General features: G+C 49.6%; 9 protein-coding genes across 9 annotated transcripts; 5 read left to right on the top strand and 4 right to left on the bottom strand.

Annotated features, from left to right (window-relative positions):
• Positions 1-488: 488 nt before the first annotated feature.
• BKA67DRAFT_592576 (Metacaspase-1) lies at positions 489-1,922 on the bottom strand (the record flags this gene model as incomplete). Its single annotated transcript, XM_046104852.1, has 3 exons — positions 489-514; positions 566-1,608; positions 1,741-1,922. 3 exons carry the CDS (start codon positions 1,920-1,922, stop codon positions 489-491), a joined length of 1,251 nt encoding a protein of 416 aa, XP_045958742.1.
• A 2,015-nt stretch (positions 1,923-3,937) lies between these two features.
• BKA67DRAFT_565237 (uncharacterized protein) lies at positions 3,938-5,017 on the bottom strand. The gene has a single exon (XM_046102800.1). It carries the CDS (start codon positions 4,882-4,884, stop codon positions 4,126-4,128), a length of 759 nt encoding a protein of 252 aa, XP_045958741.1. The 5' UTR covers positions 4,885-5,017; the 3' UTR covers positions 3,938-4,125.
• A 730-nt stretch (positions 5,018-5,747) lies between these two features.
• Positions 5,748-7,785, top strand: BKA67DRAFT_646194 (uncharacterized protein; the record flags this gene model as incomplete). Its single annotated transcript, XM_046105906.1, has 4 exons — positions 5,748-6,015; positions 6,382-6,420; positions 6,486-6,512; positions 7,225-7,785. 4 exons carry the CDS (start codon positions 5,748-5,750, stop codon positions 7,620-7,622), a joined length of 732 nt encoding a protein of 243 aa, XP_045958740.1. The 3' UTR covers positions 7,623-7,785.
• Positions 7,786-7,937: 152 nt separating this feature from the next.
• Positions 7,938-9,071, bottom strand: BKA67DRAFT_518017 (uncharacterized protein; the record flags this gene model as incomplete). Its single annotated transcript, XM_046097971.1, has 1 exon — positions 7,938-9,071. The coding sequence occupies one exon, from the start codon at positions 9,069-9,071 to the stop codon at positions 7,938-7,940; it is 1,134 nt and encodes a 377-aa protein (XP_045958739.1).
• A 362-nt stretch (positions 9,072-9,433) lies between these two features.
• Positions 9,434-11,358, top strand: BKA67DRAFT_280044 (thymine dioxygenase). Its single transcript, XM_046095938.1, has 4 exons — positions 9,434-9,774; positions 9,841-9,902; positions 9,958-10,787; positions 10,850-11,358. The coding sequence occupies exons 2-4, from the start codon at positions 9,861-9,863 to the stop codon at positions 10,980-10,982; spliced, it is 1,005 nt and encodes a 334-aa protein (XP_045958738.1). The 5' UTR covers positions 9,434-9,774; positions 9,841-9,860; the 3' UTR covers positions 10,983-11,358.
• A 145-nt stretch (positions 11,359-11,503) lies between these two features.
• Positions 11,504-12,709, top strand: BKA67DRAFT_535789 (uncharacterized protein; the record flags this gene model as incomplete). The annotated part of the gene is made up of 1 exon (XM_046100065.1): positions 11,504-12,709. The coding sequence occupies one exon, from the start codon at positions 11,504-11,506 to the stop codon at positions 12,707-12,709; it is 1,206 nt and encodes a 401-aa protein (XP_045958737.1).
• A 280-nt stretch (positions 12,710-12,989) lies between these two features.
• BKA67DRAFT_517753 (tyrosine phosphatase-like protein) lies at positions 12,990-13,751 on the bottom strand (the record flags this gene model as incomplete). The annotated part of the gene is made up of 2 exons (XM_046097934.1): positions 12,990-13,435; positions 13,529-13,751. 2 exons carry the CDS (start codon positions 13,749-13,751, stop codon positions 12,990-12,992), a joined length of 669 nt encoding a protein of 222 aa, XP_045958736.1.
• Positions 13,752-15,138: 1,387 nt separating this feature from the next.
• BKA67DRAFT_658762 (uncharacterized protein) lies at positions 15,139-16,443 on the top strand (the record flags this gene model as incomplete). Its single annotated transcript, XM_046107336.1, has 1 exon — positions 15,139-16,443. One exon carries the CDS (start codon positions 15,139-15,141, stop codon positions 16,441-16,443), a length of 1,305 nt encoding a protein of 434 aa, XP_045958735.1.
• A 4,241-nt stretch (positions 16,444-20,684) lies between these two features.
• On the top strand, positions 20,685-22,067 carry BKA67DRAFT_658761 (uncharacterized protein; the record flags this gene model as incomplete). The annotated part of the gene is made up of 1 exon (XM_046107335.1): positions 20,685-22,067. One exon carries the CDS (start codon positions 20,685-20,687, stop codon positions 22,065-22,067), a length of 1,383 nt encoding a protein of 460 aa, XP_045958734.1.
• Positions 22,068-24,137: the final 2,070 nt, after the last annotated feature.

The raw sequence follows: 24,137 nt of genomic DNA, 5'->3' as shown, positions 1-24,137 counted from the left end.
CCGACTTACGCGGCACTAGAGGCACCAACCATGGCAGACAGCAATCTTAGTGCCAAGACAAGCCGATATAGCCGTGACAGACCCGCCACCACATATTTTGACCCGAATTATTTGCAAATATCCTCTGGACTCGGACGGTTATCAACCGCAAAGAGTCTTGGCATGGGAGATGCTTGATTTGACGTCAGTTGTTTTGAACGAAAGCTGCTGTACTAGCTTAGCTGTCAGGCACTGTAACATTGACAGCGCGCAGTTTCCTGGTCAACTTGACTGCTTAGCGACGGACTGCTGAGATTTTTGAGCCAAAATGTCATCTGGCGAGAGAGTTTCGCTGCCCTCGTCCCCCGCAGATCGAAACTTTCCGTGTAGGGGCTTTTGCTGACATTTGCAGTTTCCGATCCTCTAGTCGAATGTAATAAAGTTTTTAAGAATCTTGCTGCAGTGTGTAATAGCCAGCGAGGATAGAATAATTCTTCATCCTTGAAGGTTTACATAATGAACAGTATATTGGTATCTGAACAGTTAGCACAGCGCTAGATAGTGATGAGAATATGAGAGTACAAACCTAAGGGGTGGCTGCAGCTCAACTGCGGCTTCTGCGTGTACTTTGTTTCAAGCACTTCCCGAATACTGTTGAGTAATTGAACGTAGGTTTGCTGAGGATTCTGCTTCAAAGCAGTAACAAAGGCCCAGCTCATAGCGCCAGTAGCTTCGGATGCAATCATGGCGTCTGCGGAGGTTTGATCGTCCTTGGAACCAGAAAACATAATCACATCGGCAGGGGAAGTCTTTGTCGCCATCGTCTTATTGTATGCATCGTCGCCATTCATTGCTTTCTTGGCGAACCCCATCACTGACGATATCACTCCGCCTATGTCGCCGCTTGCGTATGCTGAAAATGCGGCCAAGGCGCCCTGCCCGGCCTCGGCTGCGAGGTTAGGCTCTTTCAATACTCCCTTTGTCGAATATACATAGGGTAGATCCATTGCAGTGCCTGAATGGCAGGAGTCGAAGATGGCCGTGAGTCGAACACCAGGCAACAAGGGCTTCACGCACATATCATGGATATTGTCATCTACAATATGGCCCGCTGTTTGAAAATCGACTGGGTAAATGACTTCGTCAAATCCGTCATCCTCGTCGCCGTCCAAATCCTCGGTTTGCCCTCCATGTCCAGAGTAGTGTAGGAATAAAGAGTCGCCTGGCTGGGCCCCCTGGACTAGCCACCCCATCGCACGTATTATGTTCGCCTTTGTCGGATGTCTGACAGCATCGGATTGATCATCTGTTAATATGACCATATCCTCATACTTGTAGTTATAACGCTCGATCAGGAAGGCTGATAGATTCTTGACATCATTTATACAACCACGCAACTCATTCTTCTGACCAATATAATTGATGCCGATTAGGAGCGCCTTGCGCCGACCGCTACAATTCGAGTATTGGAATGTATAGCCTGCCGGGGCTCCTTGCCCAAATTGTTGTGGCGCACTAGGGACGTCTCTATGGCCATGAAAGGGGGGGCGTCCATGATTCACTGGTTGGCCGTAGTGGTTGATCCCTTGTGGAGGCGCAAACTGTGGCGGAGGAACGTGGTAGCTGGGGCTTCCATGGGGTGGCCCAAAACTATCTTGCCTTTGAAATCCTTGTTGTATTGGACTGTAGCTAGCTCCTTCCCATGACGGACGAGTCTGATGCCCAGGCGGAGGGGGAGGCTGGCGGGGTGGGTATCCGTACCCGTTATGTCCTCCTGGCGGTCCGCCCTGGTTTTCATAAGGTCCGGAATATTCTCTTTGTTGTCCTGGATAACCGCCGTGCTGGCTCGAAAATCCTTGATGACCAGAAAATCCCCTTTGATGATTTGGATACCCTCCTTGCTGACCTGGATATCCCCCGCCATTCCATTGCCGGTATGCCATGCTGTTACAAAGTCTCTGGGCGTAAAATAGATATACTCCAAACAAAAATGTCGAAATACTTTTGTGCAATATAGTAAATCTCTTGCTGTTACTATTCGTGTCTCTTGGTCACAAAGATGCCAACTCTTGTATCTTGTGTGGCGGGCAAATGTATGACTGGAACGGATACTTAAGAATAGCAATGCTCCAGAGGAATTTGTATATACTAATACTCCATCGAAATTGTCGTCTGACACGCGTTCTAACGCTGAGAAAGGCCACTCGGCATTGCGGCACGTGCAGGCAAGGCAGATGGTCACTAGCTCACGTTCCCGCTATAGTGCACGGCTAATCGGCATTCACGGTCGGAGCGGCCGGAGAAGCATGTCGTCATGTAAGTTTATAGATAATCACTTCTGAACAAATCGTGTTTAAAATCTTTCGCAGCCTACGGTGTTTGCTGAGTTACAGCTGTACTCTTGGCATAAGACGTGAAAGAACCAGGCTGCAAGATGGACTCAAAAAGTAAGTAAACACTAAAGGACCCATGCGACTATTGCAGTGTACATCAGCGGTCCTACACTATTACTCCTACCAGATCTGACAGCCTCCCTCATGGTTAAGAGAAACTTAAGACTGAGACTGTGGACAACTGTAACGGCCAGATTATCAACATGACCCACGCCACGAGAATGCTTTTTAACTCGCGGGAGGCTGAGAAACGCAATGCAGTACTTTTGTCCTTTTGACCTGCTTTGTCCTGCTTGCACATCTAGTCACACGCTGGTAAACTTGATGAAGACGTCCAGCCTGTCGAAACCACCACATGCCTCACCTGCATTGCCTGTACATGCTTTCTTGCAACCAGCAGCATTCATGTCCATCCTCCACACCCGCACACAGGTAGCCCTCTTTTTGACTCGTCGCTTAACAGCCCACCATGATATGAATGGAACCACTACTGTCACTGGTGTCATTACTATCAAGGCCTTTTAGCATACAGGCATTGGTAGGATAAAGATCTTTCCGTTGAAGGTGTGCGCTATGGTAGTTGCAAGGTAGTTCTGCGTATTTTGAGCAAAATTGAATAGTGGTTCGTGCCCAGGCATCTATAGTATCACACGGTGATATTGCTCGAGAATATATTCAGTATAACATCAGAAAAGTACTAATTGTATTTTACAGATTTCTGGAGAGCGTAAAGCTTTGTGGTATAACTGGGATTATAGGAATGCATGTACTCACCGGTATAGATGGTATTAGGGGCCAGATTATTCTGTATTGCAGCTGATTTTCCGCCTGGTAGCAGCGGCTGGTTTTTCTGTCTAGGATTTTGGTAGATTTGGGCAGCAAACGCTCCGAATCAACAGCTACTCGCCTTTCCCAGCACTTGTATAGTACCTCAGCAAGGCTGCTTCTGGGCCAACAGTCAACAAATTCATTTCTTTCAATCCCAATTTGTGTATTTAAATCCGATAATAAAGTCGGCAGCTAGTTTGGTCAGGCCAAGCTGATAGGCATGCCATAATTATGCAATTTCAGAGCCGACCAACAAACCAGCACCCGCAACGCCTGAGGCTAGGTAAAGAGCTGAGAACAATATGAAGAGTTATATTATGTCCGACTTGAATGATTAGCAAAAGTAAAGAGACGGACGAGAAGAAGAAGAAAATTTGACACAAACAAATATAATGAGAATGGTATTGGGTAAACAAGCGTGAATAGCGGTCTCGGTCACATAGCTCTCCTTGAGTTAGAAATTTGGACCGTCGGGCAATATTAGTCCCAGGACCTCTGATATCCCTGATGACTGTCTGGTCATCTCTCATTTCAGGCTGTCTTTAGTCCACGAACAAGACCATGCCATGTTGAGTCAAAATAGATGCTGCCCACAAGTAGACTGTAACCAATACGTATGGGACAAAGCTCGTGGACCAAACTACCACGGCCGGAAGGTCTTGGCTTATATCGGGAATCTTCGCATATGCGTACAGAAAGTGTGCTAGTATTGAAAGAGTCTTTCTAAAATACGAATACGGAAATCAGTCATGTAATTGGAGAAGCGCCCAGTTATTAATCAGCACAGTTCTACATGCCAAGTCCACCATATTGCTGCGAAAGTTTCCCCCTGAGTATATAAGCTTCTATACGCGGGAGATTTCAAGCAGCTGCGTCTTATGTGTAAGCAATACTTTTAGTAGTTTCTCGGTTGATCACTATAGTGCTAAATGCATCCGCAGGACTCCGTATGTTCCCAGGGCTCAAAAAGTCGCTCCCTTCCATCCTCTGACTCGGATTCGTAGAGATCCACGAGATCAGTATCTGCCGCCTCCGCAGCCTTCCGATTACTCCGGTACAGGTTGATATAGTTTCCCGTGTTGACCTCAATCCCACGCGGATCGCTCGGTGCGATCACTCTCGTGTAGAATGGCATCGGATTGCATTTATAGTAGAATTCTACCATGAGATTTTCACTCCAATCTTGCCACCAGGAGTCCTCGGCTTTACCTGATGGTTTTGCCATATCAATGATAGTAAGAGTTCTAAGACCTGTATCATTGAGAGCACGCACGTCTTCCATGTCATAATGCCAGAATCTGTCAAAGTTTCCGCATTCAATGGTCAACTGACGTATCGAGTTCCATTCCTCGACAATTTCTAGCAAGTATCCGGGCTTGGCCCAGATAGTGTCGTTATCAAAGTCGGTCCAGATATAGTGGGGATGAGTTCTCGTCTTGAAAGCCTTTGAATAACTGTTTTGCAGATACGACCGAGATTCGCTGCAAGCATGGAGGGCAGACGGTACCCTTGTTGGAGACCAGAAATAATCGCCGTAGATTTGCGCAATCCCGTTGACGACCGTTTTATTGATGACAACCACGCGAGGTTCCACGCTCATCTCCCATATGCTTCGGCGTAGCTCGAGAGGCAAGCGTGGGAAGGGGTGGAAAGTAGACATGATCTCCAGATGGTGAAGGTACATTAGGTACTGCAAACAGAAGCTTGAGTGGGCATGAGCTCTGGTCTTGAATGTTCTTTAGATAGATACGTAAACGTTGGAATGGTTGAATATTGGAACATGAAGTGGAATGACAGTTTTTGATCCTTCCAGTATCAGCCGCGAATATGAAAATCATATCATGAGTCAACTGGTGGGGCTCCCAGAAATTATGGTACCTGCCGCATTCGATCCCCTGTTCCTCGGCAGGGACATGCTAACATACCTGCTGAACGGCTAGTGGCCTTAAGACTAGACTGCTCATCCGATACTCTTCTCTGGACAAGATCCTATTCATATATCCATTATATTGATAGAGACTTTCGTGTGACAGGTACCCACGACTCGCAGCAATCCGTGCCCTGGAGATCCTAACAGTCGAGTTTGATTTGGGGGTTCGTGCACACCATCCTTCAGACGCCCTCCTTTTTCTACTCGACTCTAGATGAAATCATCATAGTTACTTTCCAACAACTCTAATCTCGGTTGTATATATTAGCACTCTAAGTGCGCTGCAACTTTTTCAAAGATGCTCTTACAAACATTTCTTGTTTGCTTATTTGCCCTCCCTCTTTTAGTTAGCAGCACTAGTCCTATATCCTCAAGCGCTGCAACTATCCATATCCATACTAGCAAGACGACCTTTCGTCCATCAGAAGGCCTGTCTAATAGAGACACTCTAGGTCCACACAACTTGCCATAATTTATAGATAAATTTGTGCAAAATTGGAAGAAGCAAAAATCCAGACCTCGAGACATCCGAACTGTCTCGAGTTATTAACACAGCCAATACGGTGAAGGAACAAAACATGTTGCTCCTTACGACTGGTCCTTAGGGCGACGGCAATATGGAAGATACAGCGGCCATCGATAGAGCTATGGAAGAAGGCAGCCGTTGTGGAGAGAATTATGGTGCATCCACAGTTAGACCAGACATCCTTGATAACCCGTCAGGCACATACCTTGTCAGTTCTCCTATCATTGCGTGCCATAACACTCAGATGATTGACAACGTGAGATATCCCCATTGCACCTCAATGGTTTATTCAATGGTTACCTGGGATTATCTACTAGCTCGCGATTCGAAGAGGGTAAAGAGCAGTAATATATCACCTAGTAAGTTTATAGCTCTAAGTTCTTGTAAGACTTCCGTGCTCACATGTTATTAGAACAACTTCGTGAGACAATTACGTATCTTCATTATTGACATATCAGGGGTCAATCGCCATGTGAGGTTAGTATTCGACTTGACACAACATCAGTATCACTCTGTTGAAAGTATTCACTAACATTATTTGTTAGATATCCACTTTAGGATCGGTGGTGCCAAGGGTTCAGACTTACAGGTAGCCGACTGTCCTAAGCTCACCGGATTCGTCAACTTAAATTCATCGCCGATTCTATGTTATTATATATGACGGAAACTCCATTAGCATACCTGGAGAAAGTTTGAGCTTGGGTTGCTGATTATGATTTTGACAGCGGGCCGGCAGGCTCAGATCGACATCTATGTTGCTTGTGGTAAGTCAACTTAGCAGACCACCGTATTCCGGGAGAATTGATACTGACCGATGGAAAAACAATAGTGGCTGAAAGTCCCGGTGGCACCACGTGTATGTATGATACTGCGAGTGAGTATGATCATGACGCTGATATCAAAGTCTCATATCTCAACTACCGCTGACCGCTGGTTTCTACTATGCAGTGCCCCTTTTACAAATACCAGTTTTGGGAAGCAGAAAATATTTTTATGGGCAAGGTCAGTTACACTCCTTTTCCGTAGCTAGTTCAACAGGTCTAGACTAAGATAGTCTGCTAATATCGCCCTTATCGCACATATTCAAACCAAAAGTCCCTATTTCTTTCCCAAACCTCGAGCTCCCGCTCCCTTCCAGAACCAAGTGGATAAATTCCTGGTTGATCCAGATTTCAAGGATAGCCCTTCCTCAAACCCCCCTTGCGCGGCGGCTTAAGGACTCAGGATCGTCGGCTCTACAAATGTTCATATCTCGGAGCTGATTAGTACAACTGGTATCAAAACTACAGTCAACCCTATGTCGACTCGCAAGACTGTCAGCGATATGTTGATGTATTTATAAGCGGAAATATACATCCTCACCAACGAAGCTAACCTCTATAAAGAATTATGAGAGTGGTACAGCCTTCTAAGATATTGGATTAAGGTGGGGGATAGCCTGGCTAATTTAGCCAATGGTTGCCAATTCAGGATGATCCAATCGCATGTGGCAAGATAGTGAATGCGTAGTGGTGTAGTTATCTCGTTATTGATAAAATTTTTATTTTTAATCTTAAAGACGTCGCTAGTAAATTTTACGATAAGCCACGCACGCTTGCCAGTGGAGTTGCAACCACACATCGATTTGCAAATTACGGCCTCACTACCGGCACTGATGTCGTCTGTCGTCAACGAGATGCGCCACGTTATCAAGGCTGCCGACGATGCTCTCGACCAGGAACGCAAAAATGGTTCTTGCAAAGTTCCTGGCGGCAAGCTTCAAGCTGACTCCCGTCGCCGGCGAGGCGGTGCCATGATGAGAGCCATCATCGGGATAGCCGACGAGCTAGCCAATATTGGTGTGATAATCTACGAGACTGTCAAAGACCAATCCAGCGCGATCTCGAGTACGTTCGGATTCATGATTGGTCGCATCTCTCGCCAGCCTTTCAAAGACGCCACGGTGGTGACACGCGGGATATCATAGCCTGAGGCAGGAAAGTTATCACCAAACATTAAGACAGATCTTGACAAGATGGACCAGCTCCGCTCCGCATGGTCATGGAAGTGATACTTGTGAACAGCGGCAATTCCAACAACGGTCGTCCCACACTAGGTACAAAATAATTATCATTCTTACCAGTTAATACGTATACATAGATTGACTGGCACGAAATAATGGCAAACGATCATCGAAGTTTTCTGCACGTTTGATAGGCGATGTTGGGCTTTGTGAGCTGTAAGAGCCATTGCTTGAGCATTCTCAACACTAATGCTCGTCCCCAATAGCCCGTTGAATAATTCATGCCTCTTCGCTCAACCTCAAAATTTTTGCTGCGTTGCCGCCCATGACCTGCTTCACTTCGTCACTTCCACTTCCCAGCGCCTTCTCCACTGCCTCCTTGTTCCAGGTCATACTCTCCCACTCGCCCTGTTCGTCGCTCTGCAAAGGCGGGAAGAACGGGTGATCAGTACCAAACATCAACCTATCAACACCGCTAGCATCGATGGCCGCCTTTAGCCCAATTTCCGAGTAGATCACCGCATCGAGGTAGATCTGCTCCTTCAGTACTTGCCAAACTGTTCTCCTCTGAGGCCCAACCTTGCCCTCGCGAACGAGATGGCCGTCATGCACGACACAGCTTTCTATACGCCCAGCCAGGAATGGCAGTGTACCACCGCTGTGTGCCAAGAGCATACGGAGATCGGGCACTTCATCGAAGACACCAGCTAGGTACATTCGAGCCACTGCGATGGTGGTCTCTAGCGGAAAGCCGAGTGCTAGCGGCAAAACATGACCATACTCTGCACTGCGGGGTCCCCATACCTCGCTGGGAAGGCCATAGTGCGGATGTAAGAAGATGGTCAATCCAGCCTTCGCGATCGCCTTGAAGACCGGAATCAATGCCGGGTCATCGAGTCCCTTGCCCAGTCCCGACGTTCCAAGGATCACACCCCGGCAGTGCTTAAGCCCATTGACAAAATCGACGTGTGCGAGCAGAATATCCTGCGGCGCCGTCAGCGGTAGGGTTGCAAAAAAGAATAATCGACCCGGATACTGTTGGCACATGGCTTCGAACTCCTGGTTGACGCCTTCGGCGGTCTTGCCGGCCTCGTCGGCGGCCACGAAGTCGAGCCATGGGTTCGCCAGCGAGATGACTGAGATGTCGATCTTATGCGTGTCCATGAAGTGAACCTTCTGTGCCAGAGACGAGTAGTGGCTCGTCACAGGCCGGCCGGGCAAGCTGGCCGACTCGTCCTGGGAGATTTTGTCAAGCGATTCTGCTTCTGCGGGCAAGATGATGTAGCGCGGGTCTTTGGCGCCTTTGAACCGCCTGATAAGGGGAATCTCCGAGCGAGACTCGAGTATCTTCACATACTCGGGAGGGTACATGTGTGTGTGGATGTCCACCACTGGAGAGGAAGTTGAGGGCATCTTGGAGACGGAGGGGCTATAATCCCTGGAAGCGAGTGAAATTGAAGATATTTGCGCCGCGCAATATTAGTCTTGTACTTCGCCAATGCCGATAACTTCACAAGAATCTTGTAATTCTCTTTGTTGACTACTCAAAACTCCGGAGGATCGAAGCGTCTTGGATGTCTTGAGGACGTCCGAAGTTGAGCTGTGAATGTGCCAAGTATTAGCCCCACTCGAGGTATTCGCATCTGAGGACTATTAGTCCGTGGATGACTTGACTTTCTCAGATATGCTGCAAGAGGCAGGCCAGTAGAATTCCTCAAGTTATTTCTATAAGGACAGAAGGACAACTTACGATTTCGAACTTCGAGCGCCAGTTTTGAGGTCCTGAAAACGATCACCGCCGGTTATCGTGTCTAAGCTCTCCTAACCGTCGGAGGTTTGGACCCCACATCCCCCGGGACACCTGTGGCAGCTTATCTGGCGGGGTATCACTCCACGACGTTATTAACAGCGCTGACTGCACTTATTCGCGGAGTGGACTGCTCCTGGTATACGAAGTGGCTCGCTTAATCTCTCAAAGTCCCCAGCGCCAAAGCCCATCATATAAGTATTCCACCTGGCCTTCCGTGGCGATTTGTGGAGGCAAAGTGAAACGGGCCTTGTATAGTATAAGTGACTAAAGTGTGTAAGTCCGGGTGGACCCTCTAGTACATCACATGTCCGAAGTCCATTTTATTAGCAATATCAGATACAGACGTCCGAACTGATCCTCGATCTTCTATAGGCTATACTTTTATATCAATCATGGAGAAGGCAGCTGTAAAAAGCGAGGGTCTTGTGATCCCGGTATTTGCAGATCTCGTCCCTTACGCTGAACCATCGCGAACTGACAGGTCTGCAGCTTATCGACTTCTCCAAGTTTCTGAACGGAAACCCAGACCAGCGCAAACAAACCGCAAATGCTATTTTGGAGGGGTTTCAGAATGCAGGCTTTATTTACCTAAAAGGATTGCCCTTTACGCCAGAGTACCGGAAGCACATCTTCGATACCTCTGCGAAATACTTCCGTCTTCCGTCAGAGACAAAGATGTCACACTGTTGGACGACGCCCGCAGCAAACCGTGGATACTCGGCCCCAGGACGCGAGAAGACTACGGAGCTGACCGACGCTGATGCGGTCAAGAAGCTGCGCGAGGGCAACCCAGATCTTAAGGAGTCGCTCGAGATCGGGCGGGAGGGTGTGCCAGACCACCCTAACCATTGGCCCGAGGAGAAGGGTGAGCTCGTCGACTTCAAAACCGTCATGACGAAGTTCCACGATGAGTGCAAGGAGCTGCACATGGAGGTGATGCGCGCCATAGCTGTGGGCATTGGCTTGGATGAAGGCTACTTTGATAGCTTTACCAACGTCGGAGACAACACTCTGCGCCTGCTTCACTACCCCGAGGTCCGCAAAGATCTCTTCACCATCAACCCAGGACAGGTCCGCGCTGGTGCGCACAGTGACTATGGCAGCATCACTCTGCTCTTCCAGGATATGAGGGGTGGATTACAGGTCAAGAGCCTGAATGGCACCTTTGTGGACGCAACACCGATTGAGAACACATGCGTGGTGAATGCAGGCGATCTACTAGCCAGGTGGAGCAACGACACGATCAAGAGCACGATCCATCGTGTTGTTGAGCCGCCGAGTGGTGACGGCGCCGTGTACCCTGCGAGGTATAGCATTGCGTAAGTCAAGACTACCTGATGAAGCGACGTGTGGGCCGACTGACTGATTCGTGGCGAAACAGCTACTTCTGCAACCCTAACTTCGAGAGCTATATCGATGCCATTCCTGGAACGTTTGCTACTGAGACAGAGAAGAAGTACCACGGAATCAATAGTGGTGACTACCTGGTGCAGAGGCTGGCCGCTACTTACTGAACGATTCACTGAAATAAGTATGAGTGTATGAAGACCGAGGATGAAGCAGCATTATTCGATGGTGACAACGTCAAGTATTTTTATAAAAAAGAAGATGAAAAACCCCCCCCCTCTTTAAAATATACTTGAAACCAGTAAAAGCTCTCTAGCATGAAATTCTTGACAGAAACTTCTAGATCACAGCAGTCCAACGTCATGACATTAGGAGAAATCTAGACCCATTCTGCAAAGCCGTTACTATAGACATTGAGTACGTACGTAGCAGCTATGGAGCCACTGACCGACCCCTGATAATCGGAAGCGTGGGGAGATTTGTAGTTCCGCTCAGTGGGAGCAAATGCCCCGCTGACCAACGTCACACCCCACTGACACCAAGTCACAGTGGGCTTTGGAAGCTACGCCTGCTACGTAACCCACTCTAACTCCAGGCTGCTTTTCTTTGCCACGCGGTTCAGCGTGTGGTTTAAACAAGAACTGGCGTCGACCCAAATGGGCCACTCGGCTAATAACAATTCAACAAGATGAAGAAAACCCTCCTTCTAGTCTTCATCCACGGGTTCAAAGGTGGCGATGACACCTTCGGCGCCACAGGCGACTTCGCCGAGCACCTGGCGACCCTGCTCTCCGTCGAGCTGCCCAAACTACAGATCAAGACGCTCGTGTATCCCAAATACGACACGCGCGGCGACCTGACGGAGTGCGTCGCGCGGTTCCGCGACTGGCTGCTCGAGAAGGTCATCGACCTCGAGGTCGCCGCCGGCACGCCGAGCCCCACCATCGACCCCAGCGTGCGGACAATACTCGTCGGACACAGCATGGGTGGTATCGTGGCGGCAGAGACGGCCATCGCGCTGGCGGGGGACGAGGTGATCCCCGCTGCCGCGTCGACGAGTCAGGACGAAGCAGACGGCAAACCGGAGGGGGATGAAAAAGACAAGCCAGACCATGGGGAATATCAGGTCAACAGTCTCATGTTCCCATACATACAAGGTGTCCTGGCTTTCGACACGCCATATCTCGGCATCGCGCCCGGCGTCGTCGCCCATGGCGCCGAGGGCCACTATCAGAACGCTGCGACTGTCGTGTCACAACTCTCCGGCCTCTCGGCCATCTGGGGCGGCAGCAAGGCGGCGGAGCAGACGACCATGGGCACAAAGAAGCCCATAGCTGCGCTCGAAGCCCCGCCGTCGAATGAGCAACAGAAGAACGCGGGCGCTTGGGGTAACTGGGGTAAGATGGCTATGTATGCTGGCGGAGCAGCAGCAGTGGCGGCTGGAGGTACCGCGGCCTGGATGAACCGGCAACAGCTATCGTCGGGCTGGACATGGGTTGGCAGCCATCTGGAGTTTGTGGGATGCTTGGCTCGGGGTGAGGAAATGAAGAAACGTGTCGCAAATATGGTCCGGCTCAACAAGGAGCTGGGTGTCGGTTTCGCCAATCTGTACACGAGGTTGGGAAAGGCCGCCAACTCGAAGCAGGTCAGCACGGTGGGGCTAGTCATAGGAAGCCAAAGGACATTCTGCAATCTTCCTTCGAGGCTGCAAGCTGGAGAGTGGAAGGAGGCTGTGAATGATGCGGCCAAGGACGAGACGGGTGCGCACATGGCTATGTTTGAGGCCAACGACAACCCGGGCTACACACAGCTTTCGGAGGATGCCAAGAACATGATTGCAAAGTGGACCAAGAACGACTGGTATGAGACAAGTAATATGGAACTTGGGGAATGAATGCGTGTGGGACTGGAAGACTGCTTTTACTGTGTTTTGGGATATGATACCTATTATTGACCCACCCAGGCTTTGCGTTGGCGTTCTGGCATTGTATGAGGTAAATAGACGTTACAAAGATGAAGGCGTATTAGTGCTAGTGTTCATTCCATGAGATGAACTTCGCAGTAAAAGTACCTTCGGACTTTGACTCCATTCCTGACGTCTTTTTCCATAATAAAATACTCAAATTAGAGTTTACCAGGGCCACGGCGGTCAGTTCGAAACTAATTGTGTCTCCTCATTGGGTAGCCTTCACGTTCTGCTCCTTCGCAGCTCTCAAAACCTTTCTTCTCTGTCTTTCCATGTGTCCAATCAAAATATAGGCACCCGCCGGCCAGATGATACACAAGCACGCAAGCAGGTACAGTTGGTACAGCTGCCCGTACTTCTGACCAGCCGGGCCCAGCGCGAGGTACATCATGCCCATCTCGCTCAGAATTCCGATCGGGTACAAGATGCGGTAGGAGCTGTAGCGAACCCAGAAGAACGGGTACGGCTCCCAACCGGCGAGCTTGAGCCCCAGGTACGAATAGCGGATCACCTCGGTGAGGGACCACGCGAACAGCATCGAGGAGTAGATGGGCGAGGAGCACAGCGCGGGGAAGGGGTACTGGACGCCCCAGACGGCGACGTAGCGGGAGGCAACTTGCATTGCGGCGGTGATGGGGTCGGAGCGCACGATGCCTGTAGGAAAAGAACACGGATTGTGTAAGCCAACAGAGCGTTTCACTTCGCGTATGTTTGGTACACCGGGTTTATGCAAGGGATGGGACATACCGAATAGGCCATGCAAGACATCGAGAATCATGAGTGTCTGCGTCCACAGCACGAAGTTGCCCGTTGAGATGTAGACGAACTCGGGACCCCTGATGAAGTTGGTGCCGAGAGTGCGGCCGAGGACGGTGGCCCAGAGGACGGCTGAGAGAGCATTGTAGAGTATCAAGTAACCAGTCTTGACGGGCGAGGACCCCTTGGCGGGCTTTGTTGCGTCTTGTGCCATGTCTGCACGCTCAATTGACTGGTTGGCCGAGAATTGACTAGAAATGGTGTTGTCGGAACTTCGTGACTGGAAATTTTGGCGTTGAGCTTCACATGCAGTGGACCTCGGGGAACGGTTGGGGTTAGCTCACCACATGGTAGCAGGGGTGGTCACTTAGGTGTAGTTATGTGCATCATATCCCAACATGACAACCTTCTTTTCTTCATTCTCTCCCATCAAATCGGGCTACAACTTATCAGATATTGATCGCCATGCATTCTCTAATCGCCTGCAGGTCATTTCTACTCCCGCGGAAAATATAGATAGTGTCTGTGTATTGAAACTGAAGCTGTTCCCTGACAAGCGTTTACTATGACGTACTTATCTCACTCACACAGCTGTATCCCAGTGTTCTCTACCCCCGCTGCTTAATAAGATAAGTTGCGATATGGCAGCTCAGACGCGCTGACGGATGCATACAGAATACAGCTTCAGCTGAGACGCTACGTACACCATAGCAATCCGGTCCTTTTGAGTCTAGAACCTGTGGATGAAGAGCGCACATCAGACGAATGTTCCAGTGAACCGTCTTCCGGGCTTCTCATAGTTTCCGCAAACAATCTAGTCTGGCAGCACGGGTCGTTCCCATTCGAGCATCATTCAACCAACAAGCAAAGATGGCAATCGATACGGCAATCCAATGTCATGCTTAGCACAAGGCACCTCTAAGTGCACAGCCTCTCGCAAGGTCATGCGGCAGTCGAGTATCATACCGGCCAACCTGGAACGCCAAGCGGTTTCCTCCGATCTTTTGGATCCTCTAAGCTCCGAAAACGCCATTGAGAGCCAGCCGAAACGTCTCTAATTCCCAAGCCAAGAGACTCTTTACATTACAATACAATGCTCTTCTTCAATGTGTGTAACCGCTTCCTTGGTCAATGTGGGGTCTGGAGACAACGTTATTGAGCCCATGCTCGTGGGTAAGGGTCAACCTTAAGGTAAAAGTGTGGGTATGCTGCACACCACTTAGCAGATCTCTATAGATCTCTCTTCTCCTTTGTTGTTTACTGTTCATACAAAGCTCGAGGCTTCGTCATCTCCTTATACTTTCTTCAGTAGTCTTTTTCTTAATAGTTTTCGTAAGGGGCAGGCTCCTCTTCTAAGTAACGAAGATGCAGCTAATTTCTCTTCTTCTCGGGGCCATGGCTCTCTTTGATGTCGCATCTAGCGCTCAGCACAAGTATGCAGTGGTATGGAGTTCCATCTTTGATCGACTAGGTGTACGACTAATCGCGATCACGTACAGGGCAGTCTTGCAAGCCGGGCAAATGCGATGGTTAGCGTTAGACAGCCAAGCACAGGTTCTTACGAGAAACGCTCCATCTGGACAAGTGCAATGCTACCCAAGATGTTCGTAGGCGGAGGAGCACCAGCGGATATGATAAAGCGCCAAGGCATTACAATTGGAGGACCTGGTGGTATTACAATTGGTGGCGGCGGCAATAACAACAACAACCAGGCTGGTGAAGGAGCAAGGGCTGGGGCCGGAGCTCAGACCGGTGCGGGAGCAGGCGTCCCAAGTAACAAGACAGCAGAAGGTATCGCTGCTCTGGAAGGCGCCAAGAACAACACTGGTGGTGGCTTGTCGATTGGTGGTCTAACCCTAGGGGGGCCTGGAGGTGGTATCACGATCAACAATGGAGGCAACGGGAATAAGGGTCAGCAAGAAGGCCAGCCAGCCGCAGCTGCACCTGCAAAACCTGCAGAAGGTGCTGCTGCGGCACCTGCAGAGGGCAAAGGCTCCGCTCTCCCTGCTGTTCCTGAGATCCCGAAAGTCCCTGCCGTTTCGGGTGAAGGTCAAAAGGGCAATGCTCCTACGGAAGGGGTTGCTGCTCCTGCCGAGGGCGTTGCAAAACCTGCCGAAGGTGCTGCTGCTGCTGCACCCGCCGAGGGCAACGGGTCTACACTACCGGCCGTCCCTGAAATCCCTAAAATCCCTGCTACCTCGGAAGAGGGTAAAAACGGCGCTGCTCCCACTGAAGGTATAGCCAAACCTACTGAAGGTGTTGCTGCGCCGACTGAAGGTATTGCTGCTCCTGCCAAAGGTACCACAAATACTTCGGGGAATGGCCAGGCTGCCGTTCCAGCTGAAGGCCAAGCGGCTCCTGTTACTGGTGAAGCACCCAAGAAAGCAGAGGAAATCGGCGCTGTTCGGGAGTCGGAACAATTCGATGGAAACGCAGGCATTACCGTCGATAAGAACGGTAATGCGGTCAACTCGGGAGGCGATCTGGGTATCACAAAAGGCTCGGACGGCAGTACCTCTGTTGGTGGCGAATCAGGCATTAACATCATCGGTCGTGCGCTTGGCATATCCGTTGGCAGCGAGTCGGGAATCGAGAATGTTGAACGCAAAATCGGTGCCGCTCCTGCATCACCATCACCTATCAAGCCTCTGGTAGCACCGGCTGTCCCATCCCTTCCCCCGGCAATTGCTGTAGCGCCTGCAAAGTCCCTTCCGGCCCAGCCAAAGGCTCCTCCTCCACCTGCTGCTCAGAGTGTAGCTCCTTTGCCCACAGCACTGCCGCAGACTCCTGGTCAGGGTGAGAAGCCGGCAGCACCAGTGCTGGCTCCTGCAGCATCGGCTTCCGCTGCGCCGGCTGCTGGTATTCCCAATTTTGTTCCTGGGACAACTCCGACTCGAGGTGCCTGAATTGACAATCGGTACAATATTGACCAGGCCCAATGAACAATATGCTGTGTTGGCATATCTCATAAGTGGATGGAACCGGTTGTGCAGAGTCATATATTAGTAGAGATGGCACACATTGCTAAAGAACTAAACTGATCGAAAATAAATGCTAGCTCGATGAATTTAACTCAGCAGGTGTTGGTCTATTTCATTTGGAAACTATAAATCAATACTGTAACCATAATTAAAGGCTTTGTACCACAGTGCGCAATATCTGGTGGTATGGCGTTTCGCAGCCACCAGCCAATAGTGTTGAATGCGATCGCGTGATATGAGGACATCGTGCCGTGTAGAGTTTAACTCCAAGTACATGAACAGGCGAGAGTAGCGGTCAATCTTCTTCTTGTTCTTCCTTTCTTTCTCTTCTACCTCCATCCTTCCTTCGTTCTTTATCTGGCCTTGTCTTTCAATAAACACTCCGGGCTCGAATGATTCGAACAACTTCAAAACAGCATGGATATATATCGCAGCAAAGATCTTTTCGCACAGTCACAACACGCCCTTAATTGAACTCACCAGCAACAATTGCTTGTTCTGACCCCGATCTATGCTTTGGCTCGAATCTTTGTAGAATAGGATGGGATATGACCACAGCTGTGCAAGGACTCTCGACAACTCGAGGGGGGTTGTCGGCGCCGCTGCTTCGAGTTTCTCCGGCAATGATTATCCATCGAATTCGCGACGACACACTCAGGCGGCCACGACGTAACATCTAGAAAGAGGGTTCATATGATCGGGTGGCCCATCGTGGAAGTCGTTCGGTGAACAGCCATATATGTTGTCTCACACAAAACCTTTGATATAACAGTTGTCCTAAGCAGGACCTCCTTTGTTACTGGATTCAGGGGAAAGGATTGATCGAAAGTTCATGGGAAGTCCCGCTTTCTCTTTCCATTCTTGCGAAGCTTAAAATCGGATCTGTTCCGCTTTCCAAGCCAAGTCTGCTTTGCTTGTAGCGGGTGCAGTTATATCATCCTAACAAATTTAGGAACGGAAAAAAAGGAAACTGGCAACACCCAACCACTATTTGTTTAGCTCTGCGTGGTCTGCTAGGTCTCGGCCCAATGATTGGCGACTCAATGTGACAGTATCATAGTTGAAGTACATCAAACGAGAAATCTCGAACATGCTGGGGAAACACATTCGTGGAGTGTTTAAACCCCAACCTGCTTGGGCTTTTAAGGTCAACAGCAGAGTATCCCGATAACCTTTCAAGTGGCGTCTGGGTTTCCCATCTTGCAGGGACTGGGCAAGCTAGTGAAGATAGGTTCTGAATCTGGGGAACGCGTTCAAGTATGTAACAGCACCACACATCTTTTCGTTATTGGACAAGAATTCCAACGAGCTAGCGAAATTCAAGAGTGTATGCGCACTAGTGCTGGCGCAAAGTCAAAATGTTGTATCGGCGTCGAAACTATCGCCCTACGCGGCTATTGCTGTTGCCATGTGCCATCTAATGGTAGCTGGCGAGATGCCCCCAAGAGCGCTTGATGTCATTTGGGCACTTCAAGGTTTGCGGGGAAGCGAATGAGATCGCCATGATAAGAGACGTCGCCTGGATGGGAGCACCTGCATATTGTGAAGAGTGTGTGGGGGTGGTGCGACAGGTTTAGGTGTCGGACGAAGCCGTTCGCAATGCAGTCATGTCGTGTGGACTTGTTGTTTGTTCTCGGGCACACTTGGGGCGCGTGCTGCTTTTAGCGTGGGCATTGAACAAAACAAAACCCGTGACTTGAGGCTGATTTATTGATCAGGACTTTGTTGAAATCTAACAGAGGAAATGCACAAACTGCGCTTACTAGTCAAGGTGGTTTACCCCCGCATGGTGTTGGGCCAAAAAAGATCTTCCACGTTTTGAGTCAATCGTGGACTTGGAGACCAAGGAGGCAGGGGAGGGTGATTACTGGCACTCATTGATCAGACAAGTGTGCCTAATTTTTTGACAATATCAGATTTGTGTTACACATATCTTGCCGATCGCCCTTGATTACCTGATTACGCACAAGCTGTTGTCAATGTCGGAATAGGCTTGCTCACTGGATAGACGGCTGTTTAAGCCGTCGGTCTTCATAGCGGGATTTTCAAGATGCCTAACTTAGTTGTCGAAAGGCAACCGCGCAGACCGCCCGAATCCGATGCCAGGTGCAAGCGATGCTTGTCTACATGGCCAGCAGTTCTGCACAACGCGGTCTTCCGGATGGAATGCTGACCAAAAAGAAAGAAACCGCCCCTCCCCCCGACCATCCCTGGCCCTCCACAAGCTTACCATGGGCCTCGGGGCTGCAGGCTGGGGCGTCGTGCAAGGATGCAGATGAACCCGTAATTGCGGTGTCTGTGACTCCGTTCATAGAAGCAATGGAATGTTCTGCAAGGATTCCCAAAGGGTCTTCTCTTCAAATCCACTTGGTCGATTGAGCTAGGAGAGCCTGGAAAGAAACTTGCTACATACATACACATATTTATTATCTGATCGGATTTGCGAGATCGCTGCACTAAGGACAACCTAATCATTAGTATGTCATATCTGAGGCGGGACAGTCGTGGTTGGGAGATATTTCTTGGGCGCTAGTTCTAGAGGACAAAAAGCTCCTGCAACATGTGTCGAGAGAGAGAAAAGGGCCTTCCAACGGAGGTCTTTGAGAGACGAAGAACCCAAACATGCCCGGCGTTGGGCATTTGAAATCAATAATAAATGCGAGCTGGGCACTTTACAGGGGTCTCACTGGAAAGAACAGCCAGATTGACATGCAATTGTACATGGTGGGAAAAACAGACTTGTAAAATATGTAGGCATCCATCCACATGCTGTTTATGTATGCATGTGTACACAGTATTTGGCTAGGCGGATCACCCGGCAATAAGTAATGACTTGACTTTGTTGTGAATTGCAAGATGCCCTGCGTCGTCGTTCTGAACAGAGACCCAACTGGATCATTCATGGAACATCCGATGACCTACAACACGATTCCCAGCAGCTTATCGTATTGGTGCAACTGGGAGGACTTAGAAAGCTTGACATGCTGCAGCAATCTTGTGGTCTGCCAGCGCTGCTGGTAATGGTTGTTCTCACTTTATTCAGGGCTCGTGTGACTGGCTCTCTTATCAGCAGCAGTGCTCCTGCTCTTGACAGCTCAGAATTCTCCACTGATGATCGCGATACCCAATAGGGCAGGACGGGCATGAGTGGAGTCAGCAAATACCAAGTGCCCTGACTGATACATCAAGTTGAGCATTGAACGCGGGATGAGACCTGACCCGCAATACTAGGACGATCAGGCCGTAGAGGCTATTGCTTATCAGGTAGGTACCAATGTAGACTCATCTTGCCGTTGATGGTCAAGAACCCAATCCATCTGTCCTGTTCTCTTCCGCCCTTCATCTTGCCTTGCTTTCATATGTCAATTACAATCTGGTTATAGAGGCAGCGGTCTTTGTCCTGTTTCAATAATTGAATTAAAGTCGTGCTAAAAGCTCTCCGGGTCTTGTCTCGTGTTCACCCGTTACCGCCACTGGACCCTGAATAGTCAGACTTACTCAAACGCACCCCCATCCGTTCATCAGCAAAGAGGTCGCAACAAACCGCAAGCCGGCACGACCGTTGAGACGACGCTTTCAGGCTTCAGGGATACAAAAGTTTTCAGGGACTGCGGAACTTTTTGTCGGCGAACCAAGAACTGCTTATTCCTTTCATTCCGCGCTTTTTACATAAGTCAAAGTATCACCTTCTGCGGCGGAGGTCCCACGTCACTGGGAACCTGCCCTGACATCTGCGTGGCCGAGACCTGCTAGCTGGCTCTGTTACGTAAAGTGAGGCACGCTTGATGCAGGACCACACGATTCCCAACGACTCAAGCACACGACAGTACCCCATTCTGTGTCTAGTGATTTTTTGAGTGTGCTTCCAGCCTGTCGACAGCGGGTTAGTGGGGCAGATCGACCTTTACTTGGGTACGGAGCATATCCTGGCAGAAACGCCGTCACATCTCATCATACATAACGGGTAGTCCGACCATGGAATGGCAGCCATGATCAGCCCTAGATCTTTCATGTATTCGCGCCAGCAGGTTCCTTCTTCCTCTTCTTCCAGGCCACCAACAGCAAAACCATCAATACTTGGATCGAAACGAAGAGATGATAGCGTTGCTAGCTCTTCTGTCAAATCGTCGAATGCAGCCCTGTCTAGTCGATCGAGTACCACCACTATGCCGAAGCGCAAGGAATCTCGCAATTTAAGTCGCAGCCCGCCAAGCACAAGCACAACCATGGCAACTGCTGTTGCACGCCCAATGACGCCAACCAGCGCCGTGCAAATACCCGTTAAGAATAAGCACGACGGAGTACACATACACAATCACAGCACAAGACACCATGCAGATGCTCAACGCCGACCGTCTGGCGGCAGCCAGCGCCGGAAGGACATGCATACACCTGAATCTCTTCCACCATCCGTTGCGGCACTGCTCGCCGTAACCAGTATTCCTCCGCCAAATAGGCGAGGTAGTGTACGGCAAAAGCGCATGACAGTTGATTCTATTGTACCGCGCTCGCAGGTTTCCGAGAAAGAATTGAGTCACGAACTTAGTCTGACTTCATCTTTCAGTCGAAGCCCTATGGATGTACTGTTGACACCACCTGAGGAACTCTTGGACGAAGATACCGTTTCAGTCACTAGCGATAGTTGTTTCACACCCGCGTTGTCTACCCGCGCGGAATCGCTGGACAGCCTCCCATCGCTAGGTGACTCGTTTGGTACTACCATTCTATCCGTTGACAGCCCCTACACGCCCAAGGGTAGGAAGTTCCGGCCGCCTAGGAGATCTTTGGAACCAATTTCCTCGCCTCCTGGCGGAGAAGCTGAAGAGCATCCCTTGTGGGTGAATCCAGACATCAATATCGACGATTTGGACTTCGAGGCACTTATGCCGCAAGTAGTCGAAGCGGACAACAAGCAAGACACCGTCTTCTTACCGCTCAAAGTTGCATTCAAGTCAAATCTGACAGCATCACTACGTGCTCTACGTTCAGCCGCTCGGTCATTATCATCATTCACAGCCTCCTCAGTACCACCTGAGGATCTACTTACTCGATCTATTCTTACCATTGACCCTCGCGTACCTTTTACGGACGAACGTCGACCACCGGTGCTGGAAGAAGAACCTAGCGAGGCCATGCGCCGTTACCTTAATCCTACAGACAGTGCAAGAATTGACACGCAAACCAAGACCGTGCCCAACACACGAAGTTTCACAGCATCAATTCAAATGCAAACCTACAAGGTGCAGCGGTCAAAGAGTGCTCCGTCTACAGCAAAACGTGCGGTTGCTCCACCACCACCAGCATCACCAAAGGTTTCTGCACCTCTCACCTTCCCACCAGGACCCAGGCAACGTGAGATACGGGAGAATTCGGATTTCATTCGCATTGCAGTCTTGGAACACCTCATGCGCAAGCGCGGCAAGTTCGACACCTCCCAAGAAGGCCACGCGCGGTGGTTGCTGCCCCCACGCAAAGCGAGTTCTAAACCTTACGAAATCGGCTCCGATGGTGTTCCCGCCCGATGGGTATCAATCATGCAAGATGTGTGAGTTAGCACGGCAGAGCACTACTATGTCAGACTGCATTTCCGCGGGTACCTTGGCAAGGCCAAGTTACCGCGTGTCCACAAAAGGATCGCCAATCACGAAGTCAACTTCAGGGATGTTTTTAGTCATTACTCGGTGGAAACAATCCTTGGACCAACAACATCGGCTCCGTTGGCAATAGAAGATGTGCGCAGGGGTTCAAACAGGGCAGCGTTCATGCAGAGACGTAAACAGGTGCAGGAGACCTCCGATGTCATGTCACGGCAATCTCGGCTTCGCACCAACTCCGAGGCTGGTCTTTACACAAACTACGGTCTGAGAACCCGAGACTCTCGCCATGTTCCCATTACTCGATAACGCCGAAGTCGCACGCCCGCCGACCCGCCGACTAACGTCAGTCTGACTAAGGCTCGGCACTCGCGAATAATGGATCCCCAGTTCCGCTCCATAATCGAATTTTCAAGGGTTCAGATCAACATCCTATCAAGCTTGACCCGATATTTGTGGAATGGACCTGACCGACGTTTCGGTACGAGGACAATTTGCCGAGATGGCTGTTGAACGAAATACAAAGCGATCGAACACCGCCGTTGCGCCCCTAGTGCACGAGAGGCAAAGAGGGAATAACTCGTACGAGGACGTCGAAAAACTGCACCCTGCCGAAGCAGTACAAAAAGGGACACAAAGTCTGGTTCAGCAAAACAAAAACAAACTTCACAAAGAAGCTTAGAAAATTCACGATCATGAAACGTCCTATTCCTCAAAGTAGCGGCCTATGCGCTAGGAACCGTCAATAGTTCCAAGTTGCTATTTTGCAACATGGCAATTTCATCCGACCTCGAAGGCTACAAATCTCTCTTTATACTTCAGCGTGCTTGATTTGGTGGTTCAATTTGTGATACCAGGAGATTTCTGCTTTATGCACGTTTTGCGAACCTGTCCAGTTTCGACGCATAGTTTGAAAGCATTTTCATTTGTTTTGCATTTCCGTTGGGTTGTGAGGTGTTTATATTGGTTGCATCAGAAAGGTGTCATGGTTGGTTACAGCACAAATGACATGCATTTTCAGGAGCATCAAATCATTTGTATCAACATAAAACGTTATTCCATGGGTGGTCATTGTGGGTTTTCTTGAGGGGCAGGCTCGCGAAACAGTGGGCTGGGGAGATTTGGCGCCGGGGCGAATCCAACTGTATGTGTACATACATATTTCAGGGTCTTAAGGGTTCTGAGGGACGGCGCTCTAGAGTGGGAATACCCGCTGTCCCTGCATTACTGCCCAACAATTTTTATTGAGGCGACCGTGAGATGAGGCAACGCCGGAAATTAACTCGAGTTTATTTCAAGCCATGAGGCGATCCTTACCACTTAGTTACTACTGCTCTTTTGGCACGGGTTAAGGGGCGGTGTGGCCACCTCCCTCTGTCAAACTCGACTATTGATACCGGTGGCCCGGGCTCGTAGGACAGCCTTGTCCCCGGTTAGCTAGTGAAATAATTATGCGTACATAGTAAAAAGAAATCTATGCAGGATGCATCGTCAGAAACTACCCTCGGGTATGCGTCTCGATAGATCTAGAGGCTCAACTGCATCCATCCAAGGTATCACCTCCCTCATTTGGAAATCAAAAATGCTGTTTCTTGTAGAACAAATTGTTGAGACTAACCCTGCCAAGCGGCCAAGACGCATGACCGCTTCCGAATATGCTATTCCGCTACTTGTCACGACGTTGTTAATTTCTCTGACTTATAAGCGAATCCAGAAAAAAAAAGCCGGGCATCAATCTTTGAATGACAAGAGGGGGGCTTCACCTTTGCTTCGGCTGCGCGACATATGGCTTCTTGCAATAACTCCTATCAATAAATATATGATCACGTCCCAGGACTGGAATTTGTGATTGCGAATTTTGTGTCCTCACTTGGAAGCTACTCTCGTGCGGTGTTGTTTCGTGCCAAAGTACATCTCTTCTCAGGATCCCCTCGGACTACTTACTATGTCGTTCATAAACGAATGGGTACTACGATTGAGGGCATTAGAGGGTCTGTACGACACCAATGCATGAAACACACCCAA

The sequence above is a fragment of the Truncatella angustata genome (genome assembly GCF_020726525.1).
Source record: "Truncatella angustata strain MPI-SDFR-AT-0073 chromosome Unknown BKA67scaffold_4, whole genome shotgun sequence".
In the NCBI taxonomy this organism is placed as follows: Eukaryota; Fungi; Ascomycota; class Sordariomycetes; order Amphisphaeriales; family Sporocadaceae; genus Truncatella; species Truncatella angustata.
Note: the sequence above shows the minus strand (reverse complement) of the source record. Positions and strands in the feature narration are given on the sequence as shown.

Coding starts and splice junctions, on each gene's coding strand:
- BKA67DRAFT_565237 (XM_046102800.1), bottom strand. CDS start 4,884: ATGTACCTTCACCATCTGGAGATCATGTCTACTTTCCACCCCTTCCCA.
- BKA67DRAFT_280044 (XM_046095938.1), top strand. CDS start 9,861: ATGGAGAAGGCAGCTGTAAAAAGCGAGGGTCTTGTGATCCCG. Junction 9,903..9,957: donor GCGAGGGTCTTGTGATCCCG/GTATTTGCAGAT, acceptor ACAGGTCTGCAG/CTTATCGACTTCTCCAAGTT. Junction 10,788..10,849: donor CCTGCGAGGTATAGCATTGC/GTAAGTCAAGAC, acceptor GTGGCGAAACAG/CTACTTCTGCAACCCTAACT.